This window comes from Stigmatopora argus, chromosome 4 (genome assembly GCF_051989625.1).
Source record: "Stigmatopora argus isolate UIUO_Sarg chromosome 4, RoL_Sarg_1.0, whole genome shotgun sequence".
In the NCBI taxonomy this organism is placed as follows: domain Eukaryota; kingdom Metazoa; phylum Chordata; class Actinopteri; order Syngnathiformes; family Syngnathidae; genus Stigmatopora; species Stigmatopora argus.
In genome coordinates this window covers 20041090-20061032 of record NC_135390.1, presented here as the reverse complement: position 1 = coordinate 20061032, position 19943 = coordinate 20041090, and the positions used below count along the sequence as shown (strand labels likewise).

At 40.1% G+C, this 19943-nt stretch overlaps 2 protein-coding genes across 2 annotated transcripts in view; both read right to left on the bottom strand.

Moving 5' to 3' along the window:
* zyx (zyxin) overlaps nt 1-157 on the bottom strand; it is a 59556-nt gene extending 59399 nt beyond the window's left edge. The window contains exon 1 of the mRNA XM_077597932.1: nt 29-157. The gene's annotated coding sequence lies outside the window, so the exon portion shown is untranslated. The remainder of the gene's footprint in view (nt 1-28) is intronic.
* A 431-nt stretch (nt 158-588) lies between these two features.
* Nucleotides 589-19943, bottom strand: part of LOC144072713 (chloride channel protein 1-like) — a 35843-nt gene continuing 16488 nt past the window's right edge. Inside the window, exons 3-23 of the mRNA XM_077597944.1 lie at nt 19665-19796; nt 18487-18615; nt 18290-18423; nt 16889-16966; nt 14310-14388; nt 13018-13143; nt 11352-11436; nt 11174-11275; nt 9426-9510; nt 9034-9189; nt 7286-7355; nt 7042-7152; nt 5481-5694; nt 5277-5410; nt 4181-4365; nt 4023-4104; nt 3552-3637; nt 3426-3470; nt 3236-3340; nt 2311-2397; nt 589-1368 (exon numbers count right to left, since the gene is read on the bottom strand). Of these exons, the coding sequence (XP_077454070.1) occupies nt 979-1368; nt 2311-2397; nt 3236-3340; nt 3426-3470; nt 3552-3637; nt 4023-4104; nt 4181-4365; nt 5277-5410; nt 5481-5694; nt 7042-7152; nt 7286-7355; nt 9034-9189; nt 9426-9510; nt 11174-11275; nt 11352-11436; nt 13018-13143; nt 14310-14388; nt 16889-16966; nt 18290-18423; nt 18487-18615; nt 19665-19796 (2615 nt within the window). The 3' untranslated portion in view covers nt 589-978. The remainder of the gene's footprint in view (nt 1369-2310; nt 2398-3235; nt 3341-3425; nt 3471-3551; nt 3638-4022; nt 4105-4180; nt 4366-5276; nt 5411-5480; nt 5695-7041; nt 7153-7285; nt 7356-9033; nt 9190-9425; nt 9511-11173; nt 11276-11351; nt 11437-13017; nt 13144-14309; nt 14389-16888; nt 16967-18289; nt 18424-18486; nt 18616-19664; nt 19797-19943) is intronic.

Here is a 19943-nt window from a genome sequence, read left to right as displayed (position 1 = left end):
ATTTAATGCTGCAAAACATGTAAATTACCTTAATGCGCTCAGTAGTTGTTTTGCACACCTGCGGAGGTCAGTTCACTCATCCTTGCCTGGGCGTATTGATTGACCTGATCACCGACCGCATTGCGACCTGTTGCCTCTTTCAGAGTATCCATCCGCGGATGAAACAAAAACTCCACCAATCGTCATGGGATAAAGGCACTATTTTTTTGGAGTAAATCAGAAATTTAAAAGGTTAACATTGACAGAAAACATATAAATATATATTATAAACTAAGAACACAAAATATATTGTTAATTAGATTAAAACACAAAAAGTAAGGCAGCACTCTGTACTTGGAAGGAATGACTAAATGGATAGAAGATTAATATGAGTGATTGATTGTCAAAAACATGCCCTGTGATTGGCCGGCGACCAGTTCAGGGTGTCATGCCTCTTGGTTAGAATATTCATTAAGACACTTTACCAATTTTGTTCAAAAATAAGTGATTAAGAGTTGTTATAATACAAAAACTTAACACCTAACTTATTGTGATGATTAAGACTCAAGCTTTTTCTTTTTAAAAACCCTACTAATTGAATTACGTCGCTCATAGTTTCCTCTCCATTTTTATTTTTAAAAAATGACAGATCCTTCCAGTTGATTTAAGAGCAGTTATATAGATTAGTAAATCATCCATTTAAAACGAACCTCAATCGGTAAACATTCAAACCCTCCTCGCGGTAAATGAAATTAATTCTACATCAGTACACGACTTCATTATCGTCAAAAAGGGCTGCCGTTTGTCCATCAAATGTTTTAGTACAAATTAGCAGTCCACCGACGTAGAAATCCATGAATAAGACGGACCGAAATGTCCAAAATGGCTAAAAATTTAGCAAAAGACACAGGAGGCCCCTGAGATTTGAAGAGTGGAAAAAAAAAGTAGAAAAAAAATGTGCTCGCTTGAATACAAAGTCTCTGAGGCGACTCGTCCTTTCTAGATGGGCTCGTCCGACTCCTCGCTCTCGTGCTCCTCCCGTCGGGATGACAGCGCGAGGACGGGGTCGGCCGGCGAGTCGGCCTGCGAGGAGGTGGACGGCGAGGAGGTGGACGGCGCCGCCGCCGACTGGTGGGCGTCGAGCGAGTGGCCTCCGGGTGAAAATAAGACGTCTCGGGCAGATATTCTTCTGGAATCCTCCTTCCTGGCCGCCTCCCCGTCGTCCCTTCTGCTCCCCTCGGCCCAAAGGTCCCTGTCCCACGTGGGGGAGGAAGCGGTAGAAGATGGCGGCTGGTGCTTCTTGGCTTTCCTGCTGGCATCTCGGAAGCTGGCCAACGGCGGGCGCAGCCTCACGCCACTTCGGGTGGAGCCCTCGATAGCTTTCTGTAACTGTATGCACAACCCATAAGTCATTGCCGTTCTGTGACATTCTATATGAAGAAAAGCAGAGTTGACAAATATTGAAGGTGACCGACTTCAATTCGGCTCAAAAACTGACTTATTGCTGTTGACTACTACTTATTTATTATGTTGACAACTTATCTATGTTGACAACTTATCTATGTTGACAACTTATCTATGTTGACGACGTATTTACTATGTTGACGACGTATTTACTATGTTGACGACGTATTTACTATGTTGACGACGTATCTACTATGTTGACGACTTATCTACTATGTTGACGACTTATCTACTATGTTGACGACTTATCTACTATGTTGACGACTTATCTACTATGTTGACGACTTATCTACTATGTTGACGACTTATCTACTATGTTGACGACTTATCTACTATGTTGACGACTTATCTACTATGTTGACGACTTATCTACTATGTTGACGACTTATCTACTATGTTGACGACTTATCTACTATGTTGACGACTTATCTACTATGTTGACGACTTATCTACTATGTTGACGACTTATCTACTATGTTGACGACTTATCTACGTTGACTACTTATCTCTATTGACTACTTATCTCTATTGACTACTACTTATTTATTATGCTGACTATTTATTTATTATGCTGACTACTTATCTATATTGACTACTACTTATTTATTATGTTGACTACTACTTATTTATTATGTTGACTACTTACCTATGTTGACTACTTATCTATGTTGACTACTGATCTATATTGACTACTGATCTATATTGACTACTTATCTATATTGACTACTACTTATTTATTATGTTGACTACTTATTTGTTGCTTATTTATTTTTTATTATAATTTACTGATTATTATCTATCTGTTCATCTGTTTGTTTGTTGAAATATTTACAATAAACACATTTGAACCCCAAAAGTACTTTTTACCTCTTTGAGTGCGACCACACCCACCAGCTTGCCAATACTGGTGACGTAGGCGTGACTCAGACCCAGCAGGGAGAACAGAGTGTGGGTCTGAAGAATAGAGAACAGGTGCCAGTGGGTTACCTTCCAGTCAGTGTTAAATGTATTGGAATGTGACAGCATTCTGCTTGTGTGGTCGCTCATAAACACTTTCTCTGCAGGGGCTAACAATGCATTGCGATAATGTGTTGTATACATAACGCACATAATACATGACGTATCTGGACAGTACAGTTTGAAGTATACAGAATTGCTGTTCACTTAAAACTGTTGGAAAATGCTGTCTTTAACAGGTATGTTTGTTTTTCTTTTTTTTAAATCACATTTTGACATCCACTAAATAGTAAAAAAGACGCATTGTATGGTTACAATTATAACAACAGGTAGGTATGTTTTTTTGGGGCTATGGTGAAAAAGTGTTGGAAAAATAACACACTGCAAATTTGGAATTAGCGTGCCGATTTTGGTTAACTGAAAATATTGTTTTTGAATTTTTCCCAATTTTTGCGGATAATGTAGACCAGATAATCGAAAAAACGCAAAGTACGATCACCCCTATTATTACTACACACCATACTACATGTTTTCGCCCCTATATGAAAATACAAGTACACAAGTACAATTATCAAGAAGTGTATTTATTAAATATCACAGTTTTATGATTTTTTTTATACACCTCAGAAAAAAAATCAGCGATGTAGTGAAGCCGCGAAAGTTGAAACCGTGAAGTGAAGAAGTATCACAGTAACACTCATAAGTGGCATTCATTCATTCATTTTCTGAACTGCTTATTCACACAAAGGTCGCAGGGGGTGCTGGAGCCAAGTTCAAAACTTGTCCTCCACAAGTAAATCAAGTCATAACTGTAGTTTTGTATTTTCTGGCTTACCTTGTGCAAAGATGTTCTTTCCACCAATTGAAAGGGGGAGGGGTCAATGCGAATCTGCTCCATGTCTATTGGCTTGTCCATCTCGGACTCCTCCCAGGCTTTGATCTGCTTCGGCCAATCACAGGACCGCACTTATCGTACGGTAAGTCGACTTATTAGCTGATAACGCTAAACTTTGGCGGTACACTACCTCGTCCGGTGACATTGTGTCAGCCAATGTAGGGGGCGCCGTGTCCTGGGACGGATAAGACGAAGACAGACAGATGTTGACTGAGCCGCCATTTTCAACATTCTTAGTCTCGAACAGTTAGCATACCTGCGCATCAGTCTGGCCGGTGGAGGACGACGACGAGGAAAATAGTCTCTGAAGTGTCCTCCTCACAGACGCTGCTTTGCGTTTTTCTGCTCATGTTTAAACAAATCAAGCAACGGCGTCAATGCTGACCATGACGATTCATTTTGAAAAGCATTCTCTAAACAAGTTTTGCATTTTGCACCTTGTCAAAACGTTAAATTATTTGGAAAGTAGCGCGCTCACTTCCTTGTCAACGACACGTGTGCATTCTCATCAGTTCTTTCAACCACTGTACATGTATTTTAGTTGATTTGCTGTTTCTTTTTTTAATTTATTTGCAAGAATGAACTATTGAAAAAAAAAAGGAAACTATCAGAAAATGGAGATTTTTGTCTGCCTCGCCGTTCAATGCCAAAAGGCTCCCAAAATCTGAAAATAGTCATTACACACTACGAAAAATGACGTTTGAAGCTCTCGCTGTTCAAATTGTACCTGAGCTCGTGTGATTGGTCGAGGGCTCCTGAGCTTTGGGCGACGGGACGGGCCCGTTACATTCATCTAGCACTGGCACGCTCTGGAAGAAAAAAAAAACAACAAAAGAAAAACACTTTAACATCATTTGAAATTGCAGCAGCAATCCGTGTCCTCACCTTGTCCTCGCCGCCCTCATCGTCGCCTTCCTCGTCCACAAAAGCGAACGATTCCCAGCTGATTTTGGAGACCGGGCCAAGTGAGCTCTGACCCAGCTCAAAGACCCGCCTGGCTGGCGAGAGCCACCAATCCATGGCGGCTTGGAGCTCCATCCTTTCGATGGAGCCCAGAAGAATCATGGATTCTTTTGGTAAGGCAGGAATGGAAGTAACAGTTAGTCACTGGCTGCCGTTGAAGCCGAGAGACGTCCAATCCATTTGAACCGGGAGACACTTGTTTCGACCTCAACCAACAGATGTTGGAATCTCCACGGTAACCGACTTGTCTCTATTTATTTCAAAGACGACTTAATATTTGAGTTAGGTTTTTTTTTTTTTTTACCTAGGTCTACAATGTCTTCTGTGTCTGTGCTTGCTAATGCAACCAATGGTATTTCCCAAATACGGAATGAAATAAAGTTCTAATGTAATCTAATCTAATCTAATCTCATGACCTCAAATTAAACAAAATCTGTAAAAAAATATGATACAAATCTGACGCAAATAACCGTTTGTCTCGATGACGAGTAGTCGTTATCGCCACGGAAACCGACCGGTCCACTTTCATTGTACTAAAAACTTTTTGGTAAAGTGGTTGCTAAACAAAGAAACGGTTTCAAATGACCTCCATTATGTAAATCAGACACAAATAGTTGATGTCTAAACCACCAGGTGTCACCAAGGCCACTGGAACCAAACGGTCTTCTTTGAAAGAGCGATTTTAGTTTTCGGATAAACCATAGGTCAAATAATTAAAAAGAAGTCAAAATATCATATAAATCAGACATAAAAAAAAAACTACTATATCCACTTTGACCAGCAGTTGTTGCCATTGCCACTGGAACCAACTGGTCCCCATGGATTGAAAGAATGATTTTACTGTATATTTTGGATAATTGGACGTAATTGACAGGCGCCTGCACGCTTAACATTTGTTGTCAGTGGCCAAATTGATAGGAAAATAAGATAAGGATGAGTAAATAGTGATGAAAAAGCCACAGTGGTCACCGAAATGTCACGACTGTGAGACATAAAGATGTTCTTTAACTTGCCTAACCTTTGGAATCAACGAGAGGGATCGTTTTCAACGCGGTCGTCTCCAGCAGACGATTCAATTCCCGATAGGTCGAGTTTGACGACAAGAACTTCACCTTGCGCACCATGATGTCCTCCACAAAGATATTATACTTGCTGAAGAAACGTGGGCAAAATCAAAGACGACCCTCCACGTGAGCTCCAAAAATGTGGACGCCGGCTTTACCTGATGTGCCCGAGGGCCAGCTCAGGCAAGTACGGCAGCTTCTTCACCTGGATGATGGAGTCGTACAGCGAAGGCTGTAGACCTTGGGCCACCATGTTGGCTAGAATGACCGCCACCATCATGGGCAAGATGTGGGAAATCTGACCCGTCAGCTCGAAGCAAATCACCGCCGTGGAAACGGTGTGAGTGACGGCTCCCGTCATGGCGGCGGCGCCTGGTGGAAAGCAGAGGCGCGGATTGATATCGCATGTAGATTTTTACAAATGATCTTTTTCAAGTGAAATGAAAGGAAATGAATCTGTTCCAGCACCCCCAAAACACTGTTTTTACATGTAGAAAAAATGCCTTTAATTCTACTATAGCAGGGGTAGGGAACCTATGGCTCGGGAGCCACATATGGCTCTTTTGATGGGTGCATATGGCTCTCCACTAACCTGGGAGGTAAACTATGGAAACTGCTGGTGAGAAAGCGCAGGAATAGGAGCGTTCCGTTGGTATTATGGCATTGACACTACCCCAGCGCCTTATAATCATTTTTTTTTTCATTACACTCTTTTGCATGGATTTTCTCATTGGTACTCATTGATTAGCAACAACGTAACAATGTTGTCAAAATAATTTAGAGGCTTTTTGTACTTTAAAAGTGGTGAAGTGACTAAAAAAGGCACACATTTTCATGTATGTTGACTTTTAAATTCGGAGCATGGCTCTCAATGATTAACATTTAAAAAATATGAATTGTTTATGGATCTTTCCATCAAAAAGGTTCCCGACCCCTGTACTATAGTATCCAAAACATGCATAACTGTGCGTGTCAAAATAACAAGAAAAAAAACTAACGATAACTTGCTCTATAAAGGGTTAAAATGTCAATTTTTTTAATAGCTGTCCACTGCAGTGACCAATTTTCCTGAAAGTGTTAAAATTAGCAGTGTAATGACTACATTTAAAAAAAAACGTCCTGGACTCTCATAAACAACGATATATAAATACAATCAATAATTTCATGGGGGTGCTGGAGACTATCCCAGCCATCTGTGGGCAATAGTTGCCAGCCAATCACAGGGCACATTGAAACGAACAACCAATCACACTCATGCATAGGGACAATTTAGAGTGTTTAACCAGCCTGTCATTCATGTTTGTGGAAGGAAACCGGAGTACCCGTAGAAAACCCACCTAGGGAAAACATGCAAGCTAATCACTGGAATGTCCGCCGGGAATTGAACCCTCGATCTCAAAACTGGGAGGTGGACGGACAAACCACTGAAACACCGTTCCGCCTCTATGACTTTTTATTATTATTATTAACCCAAATAAGTAAATAATATACTACTAAAGCCTACGCAATTTTTTCTCCATCAATATAAATAACAAAAAATAGTCATTTCTTGTGTATGATGATGTCATTGTGCTGAATTAAATCTTGTAAGACCCCTTTTAACAATATTTTTTTCGCAATGGACATTATAAGGGGGGTGACGGTCCTTCACGGGAGGCCATATTTCATTTCCTAACACAAGGTCAACCACAAAGGACAAGCGGGAAGGCCGCCACTGACCGATGACGGCGTATCCTCCCGGCAGAATGCGGTACACAATTCCGTCAAATAGGATTCCGTTGGGGAACAGAGTGGCCATGATCTCTCCTACCAGGCGTCCAAAAGCGGCTCCTAGAGGAGCGAGATAAGGTACGCTGGTGAAGACAAACCAAAAGAAGCTGCTGAAGGTCAGCAGGCAAGAAAAAGCGCACTGGCAATAATAAAAAGCAAAAAAAAAAAAAAAAGAAATCCTAAATCGTCTTACCTAATATGAACACTGGCATGAAGGCGCCCGAGGGGATGGGCATGGTGGTGGAAACCGCTGACATCCAGAACTGAGACGCAAAAAACGGGATGAGGGAAAGGATGGAGAGAAATCCCGGAGGTTTCATTTGGGTAAGCACGCAACACTTCAAGTAGCTACATGTTGGAATAATGATGAATACCCTTAAATCATTATTAGTAATACTTAATTAAAATTAGAAGACATCTGGTTACAACTTGCAAGGAGCCACACTCATAATGCGCCTTCATTCCTGAGCATTTCTAACGTGCAGTCCCCTCTTCTCTGTATTTAGTCGCACATAACTGAAAACATTTCAATGTAATCTGATTCAAAACAATGGCCATCATTAGATTGAAACCAAAACACCTGCGTAAGAATTTGCAGTATAGGCATAATAATTTCTTTATAAGGTAAACTGCCGGCGTCCCAGACAAAACAATTTATGAGTCCTTCCTAGATCATTGCGAACTTGCATCTGGGTGTCTGGGTTGCGAGTTCTATCTCCCAGTAAACAGTCCTTGGAGGGTGAGGTGTTATGTCAACAAGCTGGAGCCAGCAGGGTGACCTTGAGTTTGTCCCAGTCTCAAATTAAAGACACTCTTATACCAGGGGTCGGGAACCTTTTTGACAGAGAGAGCCATAAACAATTCATATTTTCTAATGTTATTTCTTGAGAGCCATTCTCAGAATTGAAAAGTAAAAATACATGAAAAGTGTGATTTTTTTTTGTCATTTCACCACTTTTAAAGTACAAAAAGTCTCAGAATTCTTTTGACAACATTTTTATGCTGTTGCTAATAAATCAGTATCAATGATATCACATACCTGTCAACCTCTGCCGATAACTGCCCTTATAAATGATTATGATTCCCCTTACAAACCCCCCAAAAACCTTACAAACACCGTACGACTCGTACGAGTCGTACGGTGTTTGTAAGGTTTTTGGGGGGTTTGTAAGGGGAATCATAATCATTTATAAGGGCAGTTATCGGCAGAGGTTGACAGGTATGGAGTTTGGTTCCGAGCGATTGTTCATAAGTTGAATTTGTTTGTAAGTTGATTCAGTGCTATATTTTGTATTATAATTTATGTTTAAGGCCTATATAAGTATATTGAAGGTTTATATAAGTGCATTTGTATGTGTAAGGCTTGTATAAGTAAGAGAGAGAGATTTATGTATTAGAAACTGGCCGAAAGAAGCGATCTAACGACGATTGCACAGTTTTCTTCTTTTTTTTTCATCATAAATGATGCGGTAGCACTGTATGGCATCATTTCGTTTTTTGGGGGTTTGTAAGGGGAATCATAATCATTTATAAGGGCAGTTATCGGCAGAGGTTGACAGGTATGATATCATGCATGCAGAAGAGTAATAAAAAACACAATTATGATTAAAGTGGTGGCCACAGTGACGCTCATATTAGTGCGTTTGGGACTCAGCTCTCTCACCAGTGATTTCCATATTTTACCTCACAGGTTAGTGGAGAGCCATACGCACCCATGGAAAGAGCCACATATGGCTCCCGAGCCATAGGTTCCCTACCCCTGCTCTTATACAAAAGTAATTAAAATGCATACATCTATAATATCATCATGAATGAATTCATAGCCTTATTACTTATTAAAAATGCTTACAAAACATATAGAAACATCCCATAATAAATCCAACACTACACTTGAATGATCTAATGGTGGAGAGATGGATCCAATCTTGGAATAGCGCTCACCTTCATGACGAGGAAGAGGACGAGGATGACGAAGACGCTGACCTGCGGGTGAAGCCACACGGTGGAGCGGCCCAGGCCGGGCGGAGGGGAGGATGCTGAGATTTTGGTCCAGGTGAAGTTGTCGAACAGCGAGTTGATGCACTCTCTGGGCATGAGCTGACGGAAAAGGGAGGTAAAAAAGGTTAAATGATATCAAAATGTGGAGGAGGGCTACTCTTTATTATTGTTCAAACTTGTGCAAGGGACTGACAAATAAAAGATTATGTTACAAACTTTTATACTGTATGCAGCCTACTTGGCGGAAATTCACTTAATACAGGTGGTCATGGAACGGATTAACCGCGAAAATCGAGGGAATACTGTACATTAGAAATAGTATTTTTTTTCCTCACCTCACCAGCCATAAACTGTCCAAATCCGGGAGGAAAGGTGAATGTGGCGATAATCAACGTGACGGCTCCTGGATAGATCAATCGACTGGAACCACACACACACACATCTGTCATTTTCATTTTAATACCGTATTTTCTGGACTATAAGTCGCACCAGGCAGAAAATGCATAATTAAGAAGGAAAAAAACATATAGAAGTCGCACTGGAGTATAAGTCGCATTTTTGGGGCCAATTTATTTGATAAAATTCAACACCAAAAACATACATCTTGAAAGGCAATTTAAAATTAAAATAAAATAGAGAACAACAGGCTGAATAAGTGTACGGTATGCTGACGTTACATGACTGACATGCCTGGTAATGTTAGTAACGACATAACATATTAAGAGTTATTCGGATAACTCTAGCATAAAGAACATGCTAACAAAGTTGACCAAACTATCAGTTTCACTCCAAATCACTGAATCCAATGAAATCTTCATCCTCGGTGTCACTTTTAAACAACTTCCCCAACTCGGCGTGTCTTTACCGATGTGTGTTGTATCGCTAATTTTGCCGTTTTTGTTACGATGTCAACCCACAATTACGTGGTCATTTCTATTTTCTTGCTACTTGCTACTTTCTGCAATAAAATGTCTTTTCCTGTCTGTATTCTCATCCTCTTGCTACTGTGACAATGAAATTTCCTGAATACGGGATGATTAATCTAATCTAAATCTAACCTAACCAAACCTAAATCTAAATCTAAATCAACCTAACCTAACCTAACCTAAATCTAAATCTAACCTAATCAAAATCAAAATCAAAATCAAAATCAAAATCAAAATCAAAATCAACCTAACCTAACCTAACCTAAATCTAAATCTAACCCAACCTAATCTAACCTAACTTAATCTAAATCTGAATCAACCTAACCTAACCTAATCTAAATCTAAATCTAAATCTGAATCAACCTAACCTAACCTAAATCTGAATCAACCTAACCTAATCTAAATCTAAATCTACCTAACCTAATCTAAATCTAAATCTGAATCAACCTAACCTAATCTAAATCTAAATCTGAATCAACCTAACCTAATCTAAATCTGAATCAATCTAACCTAATCTAAATCTGAATCAACCTAACCTAATCTAAATCTGAATCAACCTAACCTAATCTAAATCTAAATCTGAATCAACCTAACCTAATCTAAATCTGAATCAACCTAACCTAATCTAAATCTAAATCTGAATCAACCTAACCTAAATCTAAATCTGAATCAACCTAACCTAAATCTAAATCTACCTAACCTTATCTAAATCTGAATCAACTAACCTAATCTAAATCTAAATCTGAATCAACCCAACCGAAATCTAAATCTGAATCAACCTAACCTAATCTAAATCTGAATCAACCTAACCTAATCTAAATCTGAATCAATCTAACCTAACCTAAATCTAAATCTGAATCAACCTAACCTAATCTAAATCTGAATCAACCTAACCTAATCTAAATCTAAATCAACCTAACCTAACCTAAATCTAAATATAAATATCTGAATCAACCTAACCTAACCTAACCTAAAATAAAATAATCTATTCGTTAGGCTGAACCTATAAACTTTTTTCTTTCAAGCCATTATGTAGAAAAAAGCAAAGATGCTCCCGGTGCTAAACAGAAACTATGGCGAAGGAGACGTAATGGCGTAAAGTGGCAACGCCGTAAAGAATTTTTCAAACTATCCCTCATTAGTGCGTGTGCACCCACTGTTTGGTCAGGAAGCGCGTGAGCGCCGTGGGCCTCCTCATGAACAGAACCACCTGTCTGTTCAAGTAGACGAAGAACGCCCCCATGAACCCGCACGAGATCCTGAAAAGCAAAAGACCCACCGCTAGGGTACATTTTCATTGAATTACGTACACACGGACGCACGCACACACTTTACCCGATGATTGCAAATGCTGGCAGCTCCTGCAGGTCGAAGGGGAAATCCATGCGGAAGTTGGTTTTGAAGAGAGCGGTGATTGTGACTGGGGAAGAAAAAATAAAAGTTGGATGTGGTTTTCCTCCAGGGACCAAATAATACAATCACATAGAGTGTGAACTATTAATTGGTTACCCCAAACAAATCCGACGGCTTTGATTTCATTCCCCCGTGCACTCACCACCCAATGGACTCTTATTTGCATAATCTGGGGATTTCTTTAATGTGATGTTTTAATTAACGCTGTAGTCTTTAGATCCTAGAAATTTATACTGGATTTAGTAATCCCGAGTAGTTTGGACATTGGATAAGCGCACATGTAAACGTCAATGTTAAATTCAGTGAAATACGCAAGGAATGGAAAGGGCCACATTTTATTTATAAATGAAAGATAGGCCAGTTCAAATGATTTTTTTTTTTAAAGGAATTTTATGGTTTAATTTTATTGACTTTTTGGAGGATGTAAAAATGCACAGATTTGTAAATTGAATTTTCATTGAATACTTATCATAACTGTATTCAAAAGGAATAACTGGATTTGAATACTAACCACTTTATTAATAATTCCACTTATATATTTTTAAATTTTAAAACAAAAGACCAAATTATTTACTAAAATGAAGGATTCCAAACCAAATAGATACATTTTACAAATTATTTACAGCCCTGCAACTATGTAAAAAAGTATTTGTCCAGAGATGAGATCATACACTCCTGCACTAAACCATCAGCTTTAATCCAAAAACTTTCATCCAGAACTATGTGACAAAAAACAGGAACAGCATGAATAATTCCAACTGAACGGTTTTGTAAAACTGCAGCTTTATGAATGCAAGTCTATCATCTATAATCCTTATAGAGCGTGATTTATGTGTGTGTGTGTATGTTAAGATTCTCTCGCTACGTTTGTCCAAACCGTGCAACGTAGAGAGTTGAATTTTTTTATGGTGGCTTTCGGATCCTAACAGACAAGTGATTGAATTTCTTCACCTTCTCTAATTGTGTAAACTCAATCTTTTATTTGTTAAACACCCATTTTTAAAAATGCAAGTCTATCATCTATAATCCTTATAAAGTGTGATTTGTGTGTGTGTGTGTGTGTGTGTATATGTTAAGATTCTCTCGCTACATTTGTCCAAACCGTGCAACGTAGAGAGTTGATTTTTTTTATGGTGGCTTTCGGATCCTAATAGACAAGTGATTGAATTTCTTCACCTTCTCTAAGTGTGTAAACTCAATCTTTTATTTGTTAAACACCCATTTTTAAAAGAGATTTTTTTTTAATAGCGCAACAATTATCTTTTGGTTCTAAACATGCAGGTGGAACCGGCCCTCCTGCTTGTTCTCCAATATTTTGTGAAAAAGTCATTTCATCCACTTGGCCTAGAATGGATCCAGTGGCGTACATTTATACGCTGTTTCCTTAATATATAATAGCCTCGGCCTAATCTTCCAGTATGAAAGCAGGCTCCTTATCCATTTCGACTTAAAGGGAAAACAAGACGAAGGACTTTGCCGTCACAACCAGTTACATACTTTCCAAAAAATGCCAGCACTGCAGTATGTTGTGTGTGTGTGTGTGTGTGTGTGTGTGTGTGTGTGTGTGTGTGAGTGTGTTACGTCTCACCGGCATCCTTGTTCCATACTGAGAGCACCCTGAATATGAAGGCGCTGAACGTGGCGGCAAAATATCCCCGCCAGTAATTCCTCACTGCAAAGTAGGTAGACGTGACCTCAATACTGAACAACACCCCTGGTGGTGGATGAGGAGAGAGGAAAAAGGGAGGATTAGTTCAGAGGAAATGCCAGGAAGTGGTCAAGGAAGGGGGCGAGGAACAGGGGAAGGAGTTCAAATCTGCCGGTGGAAACGAGTAAAAACTCCCCGGGCACTGGAAAAACACAAATAAATACACGCACGCAGGCTAATGAGGCCTTTGTCGTTGATTGAAAGCTAATTGCCGGATGGTGACTTATTTACAGGATAATGAGGACAAAATGTTGAATAAGAATTAGAGTTGAAGGTGGATTTAGGCAAGAAAAAGCACCGTATTTACTCGCATATAAGCCGCCCTGTATAAGCTGCACCCTTAACATTGCTTTAAAATGGGTGAATTTGAACATTTCTCGCGTATAAGCCGCCCCCTGATTCACAATTTTCACCTTCATATTCATGGTTTTAATAGGGAGTACAAATGTGTTATTTTGAAGGGAAAATCTTAAGAAAATCATCACATTTGGTATTTCTGAGATACTGTATCAATCAAAAGCATATTATTAGGGTCAATATCATAAGGAATTAATTCACCCAGTATAGGTTGTTTTCTTCCTGCAAAACAGAAAATAACCAACAAATAGTAAATGTTACTTTGCCGACATCTACTGGTGAAAAAAGTATAGCAAGTCTTGTGCGCATATAAGCCGTACCCTTGATTTAGTCATCATTTTTTTAGTTACAAATACGGCTTATATGCAAGAAAATACGGTATATAGCCATAAATGTATATAGTATTATCATTACGGAAATATACAAATAATATATTACCAAATGATGTAAGGAAATTTTTTTAAAGGAATAAATTTTCAGGAAAAAAACAGCAACTATTCCACAATCGTAAAGGCCCGGTTGGCCAGATTATAGAACAAATAGGGCCTCACATAGCCCGCAGGCTTTACTTTGCCTACCCCTCCTTTACCACTTGACAAACCCACCTTCTCCTGGCCAATCACCATGACCGCCAGTAATTTGCCTGCAGTCATCTTATCTTATCTTACCTAAAGTCTCACCACAGTGCAAGTCATCAAAATCCAGAGTAATAACAATTTCCCACCCTTTTCATTAACTTGGCAGTGAAGCAAGCAAATTAAGATGATAAGTAAATAAAATATAAAGTAAGTGAGAGGTGCAAAGTTGTACAGTACCTCCTAGCGGGGTGCCGAAACAGCATCCCACCCCGACGGCACAGCCAACTGTCAGAATATCTGTGTAACCGTAAGGGTTCTACTGACACAGACAACAGAAGGGTCAAGGGGGTGGGGGTCAACAATGGGTGGGGTCGGGACAGAAAGGTGGGACGAAGGTGCGGGTGGGAGGGTCATGTGACAGTGGGGAAGCAAAATTGGATAAAGTGAATAAATAATTCTCCGTGATATTTACCAGTGGTAGTAATAGAAGGGGTGAAGGGAAAAAGTCAGGCATGCAAATTGCAGCATTTTTACAAAAGTATTGGGATACTTTGCTGTTATGGACCAAGAGAGATTTTTTTTAACCCTTTCACGGCGACTGGATGGTTACAACCGTCAACAGCAGTGAATGAGTTAGATTAGAATTTTATTTCATTCCAGGAATTTTTTTAAACTTTTTTAACATTTTTTTTTTAATCAATCAATTTTTTTAACCCCTGGTTGACAATGCACTGTATAAAAACACCCTTAAATGATAAAATACTACAGGTGTGGTTGCCAGAATTGTATTTCTCAAAAAAATGGGAAAACTGTGTAAATTTTACTCTGAAATTAACCACAAACTAAAACTTTTCTACATAAAAAAGACATGTAGCAGGTCTAATGGTGATGTCAGCAGGAGCTTTTTCTTGTTCGGCCCATTTCTAACTAGGTTGCTGAACCAGCAGTCAAGCGTGTTGACTACTGAGCTAATGACATAATTTAGCTTTAGCTGCCAATATGCTTTCAAAGTAAGATTTTCCTCATCTTCTACGTGCACATCAATTGGTCCAATTTATCTGTAGCTCGTTAGATAGCACGAATGACTAAGATTGAAAATGGAGAACAAGACAAGATGCAAAATGATGTCATCACCACAATCAAGACCAGTTCCGTATTAATCAGTGTGATAAATAACAATATTAAATTTTGACCACCATCGTATTAAAACAAATTCTTCTGCAAAATTTCATACTAATTTACAGTTTTAACGTTATTTTTTTAAAATGGTAAAACATTTTTTTACAGTGTACACTACAAGAGTGTCCCAAAACTTTTGCTTCATTTATACAGGAGGCAACTAACGCTTAGTCAAGCTGTAATTAATCCACCCTCATATCGATATTTGTTTTACACACCCCGATTGCATTTAAAAAAAAGTTAAAAATATTTTTGCACACATTGTAAACATACTATTTTGTAAATAAATAAAAAATTGCAAGAATAAATGTGAGTTTCTAGGCGTGAGCTCTGGTTGACACGAGCTTCCGCATGAGTGATTTTACTGTTCTCAATTATTATAAATACATTCCATATAAAAAAAAAACAATCCAAAATTGCACTACAATGGTCAACACAAAATACAGTAACGTGTTAAATTTTCAATAATTCATGTATATTACAAAAAAAAATGCCCTGTGATAATTGCCTGAGGGAGAGGAGACGTGAGGACATGCAGAATCTGTTGTGGTCCACAGCTCACGCTCACGCGAGAACACGCTCATGTCTACTAATCGAAAAACTCATCACGAGTGCAAATATGAACCAAATAGCAAATATCAAAATTTGCCAATATGTCGTTCAAGTCGACGTTTTTGAAGTCTTGCCTCCAACAGGAGCAGCGAAACAAGTGGCCACTCCCACAGCACAAGCACACACCAACAGGTCCTGGTTACGGGTGCCATTCTGGGGTGCAAGGGTCAGTAATGGGGGAAGCAAGGGGTGGGGGAGTAAAGAGGAACAAAGAAGGAGGGGCTAGGGTCAACATTTTTACACATGCCATACATTACCATCACACTATTAATACTAAGAAACACAAACAGACAAGATGATAGGATGGGTTTCTTTCGGGTGCTAGCATAGCAAGGAATGGGTTGGGTTCATGCATATGATTACATTTTGGGCCTCACAAAAACAAGTGGGGGACCGCATCTGGCCCCTGAGCCGCCAGTTTAATAGCGGAGCACTATTTTGTCTGACGAATGTATTTTTTTTAAATGTAATTCCACCGTTGAACACTGAATGGCAGCACACTAGTTCAAACATGACTACAGTAATCCCTTGATTATTGTGGTTTATGTAGGCCAGACATGGCCGCGATAAATGGAAAAACCGCAAAGTAGGGTGACCCCTATTTAAAATAAAACATTTAAAAAATAAAATTCTTTATTTATTTTTATTTTTTACTTCAGTGCTGAGTCCTAGTAGCAAGCAGAGGACGGGGGAGTGGCTTCCGCTTGTGCGTTTCAGCGTGGATTTTCACATTTTTATGAACTTACACAAATAATTTTAATAAAACTATCAAATAAAATTCCCCCAGAAAAAAAATTCGCGATGTGGTGAAGCCGTGATATTCGAGGGATTACTGTAAAGAACAAGTCCGCAAACACATAATTTTCACTAAGATGACCTAACGTCGGGTGAGACGTATAAACGTGCAATTTTCTCAAAACCCATTTTGTTGTTTGTCTGAAATGTCTTTTCGGGTTAGACAAATGGCAAGGGTTTAATCGTCATAAGGTCAAAGCACATGCGTCTTGCCTGAGGCTCCATCTTACCTCATAGACGCCGGAGAAGATGGACATGAAGCGACTGAGCACTGCGGCACAGATACTGGCGATGTGGACGAATGGACCCTGAGGGAGGAGGCGGGGCGGGGGGGGGGACAGACACACACAAAAACACTGACGATGGCGTGTGAAACGCGAGTGTAAAATGGGTCGCGGGGTATCGAAACACATCAATCAGGGCCTAATTAGCGGGCGAGGTGGCCTTCCAGGGGCGGGGGAATAATGCACTCGGAGGAGGACTAGAATAATCAGCCAGGGGAGGCAGGGCAGGACAACGAGACAGCCCGTGATTTATTATCCTCTAAACTCCAGGAAAGAAATGATAGAGTGGGAGAGAAACCAGAGAAGCGCAGAAAGCCATGATGGCGGCTATGCGGGATGCTCATGAGGATAAAAAAAAAGTAGTCCAATAGTTTCTTTGTTGAACTCCGTAAAACCTGAATTTACATTTAACTCACTGACTGCCATTGACGACGCTAGTCCTCGGTTCAAGTTCCGTCTAGCCCGGACCAATTGTCGGATCTTTACAGTCTTCAGGTGTGAATGAGTTTTTTCAGTATAGACGTCCAATCCGGGCGGTCCGGCGGCTGAGTGGTTTGCGCGTCAGACCTGGGTTCAAATCCAGGAATTTTTGTTCTCCTCGGGCCTGCGTGGGTTTTCTCCGGGTACTCCGGTTTCCTCCCATATTCCAAAGACATGCATGCTGATTGGACACTCAAAATTGCCCCTAGGTGTGAGTGTGAGCGTGAATGGTTGTTTGTCTCCTTGTGATTGGCTGGCCACCAATTTAGGGTGTCCCCCACCTCTGGCCCAAAGTCAGCTGGGATAGGCTCCAGCACCCCCCGGGAGTGTTTGGCTGATTTTGTAGCTCATTCATACTGTACATAGAGAATGAAATGATTTATTTATATATTTTTTTTACATGGCCGCTGTGAAACTAGAATTTGTGTGCACCATTGCACTTTGTTCAATTTCTTATCCGCAGTCAAAGCCTTTCTTTCGGAAACTGCGCCAACAATGGCAGCCAATGAGTTAATAAGGAACTTTAAAATGCCTCAAAACCAAGTGGAAGGAGCCAGGAAATGGCCAATAATCAGCAGAAAGTGACAAACAAACAAAAAACATCCCCAAAATTCCCCTAAAATCAATAGGAATTGATCCAAAATGTACAGAAAGTGACCTGTAAGTTCCCTAAAGTAACAAAGAAGTGACATAAAATTGACTCACTGCCTGCCATTGACAGTGATAGATGTCCAATTCACCTAAACATGCTACTATGGAGGCTCATCTTTCAGTGCCATTGACGGCACTAGACTTCAAATCAGCTGACTGGGTGTTAAACGCAAAAATATATGATGGGGACATCCCTACTGGTCCCAAACGTTTTACCTCTTTCCCCACTGGCATTCCACTGCCCAATCCCGCCGTCAGCCCGATGACTTTCGCCACGAAGGCCTTCAAGGTCAGGTACTCCTTCAGCACCACCCCCCTCAAGATGGTCTTGAGCTCGGGAATCCCGGAACCTGACGGCGAAAGGTAAACGTTTGTCACGCGACGAGAGGCGACGCTACGAGCGAAGTTCTCACCGATGGCCTGCGGGGAAACCAGATGGCAGAAGAGTGAGGCGAACGTGACGAGGATCATGGGATAGCTAATCCAGGCCAGGAACTGGAGCCCCACGTTGCCCTTCAGCTCCCCGTGCATCCACTTGTAGGCTGCATGATGGAGAGTTGTGTTATTCTAGGGTAGGGGGTCACCAGGTCCAGTACTCGAGGGCCCCTTTCATCAAGCCGTCGTAATTTTACGAGATTAAAATTGAAATATGCCGAACAAAAAGGTAATATGACATGATTCAAATCATATTATGAAACCAAAGTCATTCTGTATCTCATTTTGATGGTAACGTTAACCAGAAGTTAACACGTAAACAGACGTAAACACAAAACTGCTTTCTGCTTATTATTAAGAGATTGAAGTCATTTTGGGAGATTAAAATTCAAATATGGCAAAACAATAGTTCTATAAGGTAAAATTACACGATTCAAAAATTACTATTACGAAATCAAAGTCGTTCTGTATCTTATTTTGATAGTAATGTTTACCAGAAGTTGTTTGGTTTCACGGGCATCAACTTTTGGCGACGTAAGAACAAAACCGCTTTTGCATGATATTAAGAGATTAAAGTCATCCTGGCAGAAAAGGTCATAAAATCACGAAAATAAAATCAGTACATTACCTATTTTTACATCACGTGAACCGGAAGTGGTTGGGAGTCCGCGTGAAAAATTTGATCTTAAAATACTTGTTGTTGTTGTTTTTTGATTTCTGTTGATGAATCTTTGATGAGAATGATAAATGTTGTCAACGCAGGTGACAGTTTTAAATGAGATTTTCATCTCAATTGAATTGAATGATTTTATTGTCATTATACAAGCATAATGAGATTTAAAGCTTCACTACCATGTGTATAAACAACAACAAACAAATAAATAATCAATACATAAGTCAGAAATAATGCCTGGAGATTTTAGCACTGCAAAAAGTGCACCACGGCTCAGAAATGTGTGCAAAACATTACTCTAGCACACCTGCATCAAATAATCAACTCATCAACAAGCTGTCCAAAAGCCTGCTAACGAGCCTGACAATTTAAATCTGGTGTGTCGGAGGAGCTAAACATGAGAAAACAGGGCGGATCTGACCTCGAACACCCGAGTTGCGGACCCCCGTTTTGGTTAAACGAGGGTTCGACCCCCGGCGCTACCTTGCAGGCTCTTGGCGCTGGCGTAGTCCATGCTCCAACTGACCAGCGCCATGGTCAGGCCCAGGAGGACCAAGAAGATCCAGTCCTCCCCCATCTTGTTCACAATGTAGCGCCGAACGCGAGACAAACAATCTGGAGGGGAAATTAATGATTCCATTTATCAGGGCGGCTCATTTGTGACACTCGGTTGTTGTAACAATCGCTGCCAGTAATCATCATGACGAGGAGGTGAAAGACTTCATTAGGGCTGATTAGGATGAACATGCATGCTGTTCACCA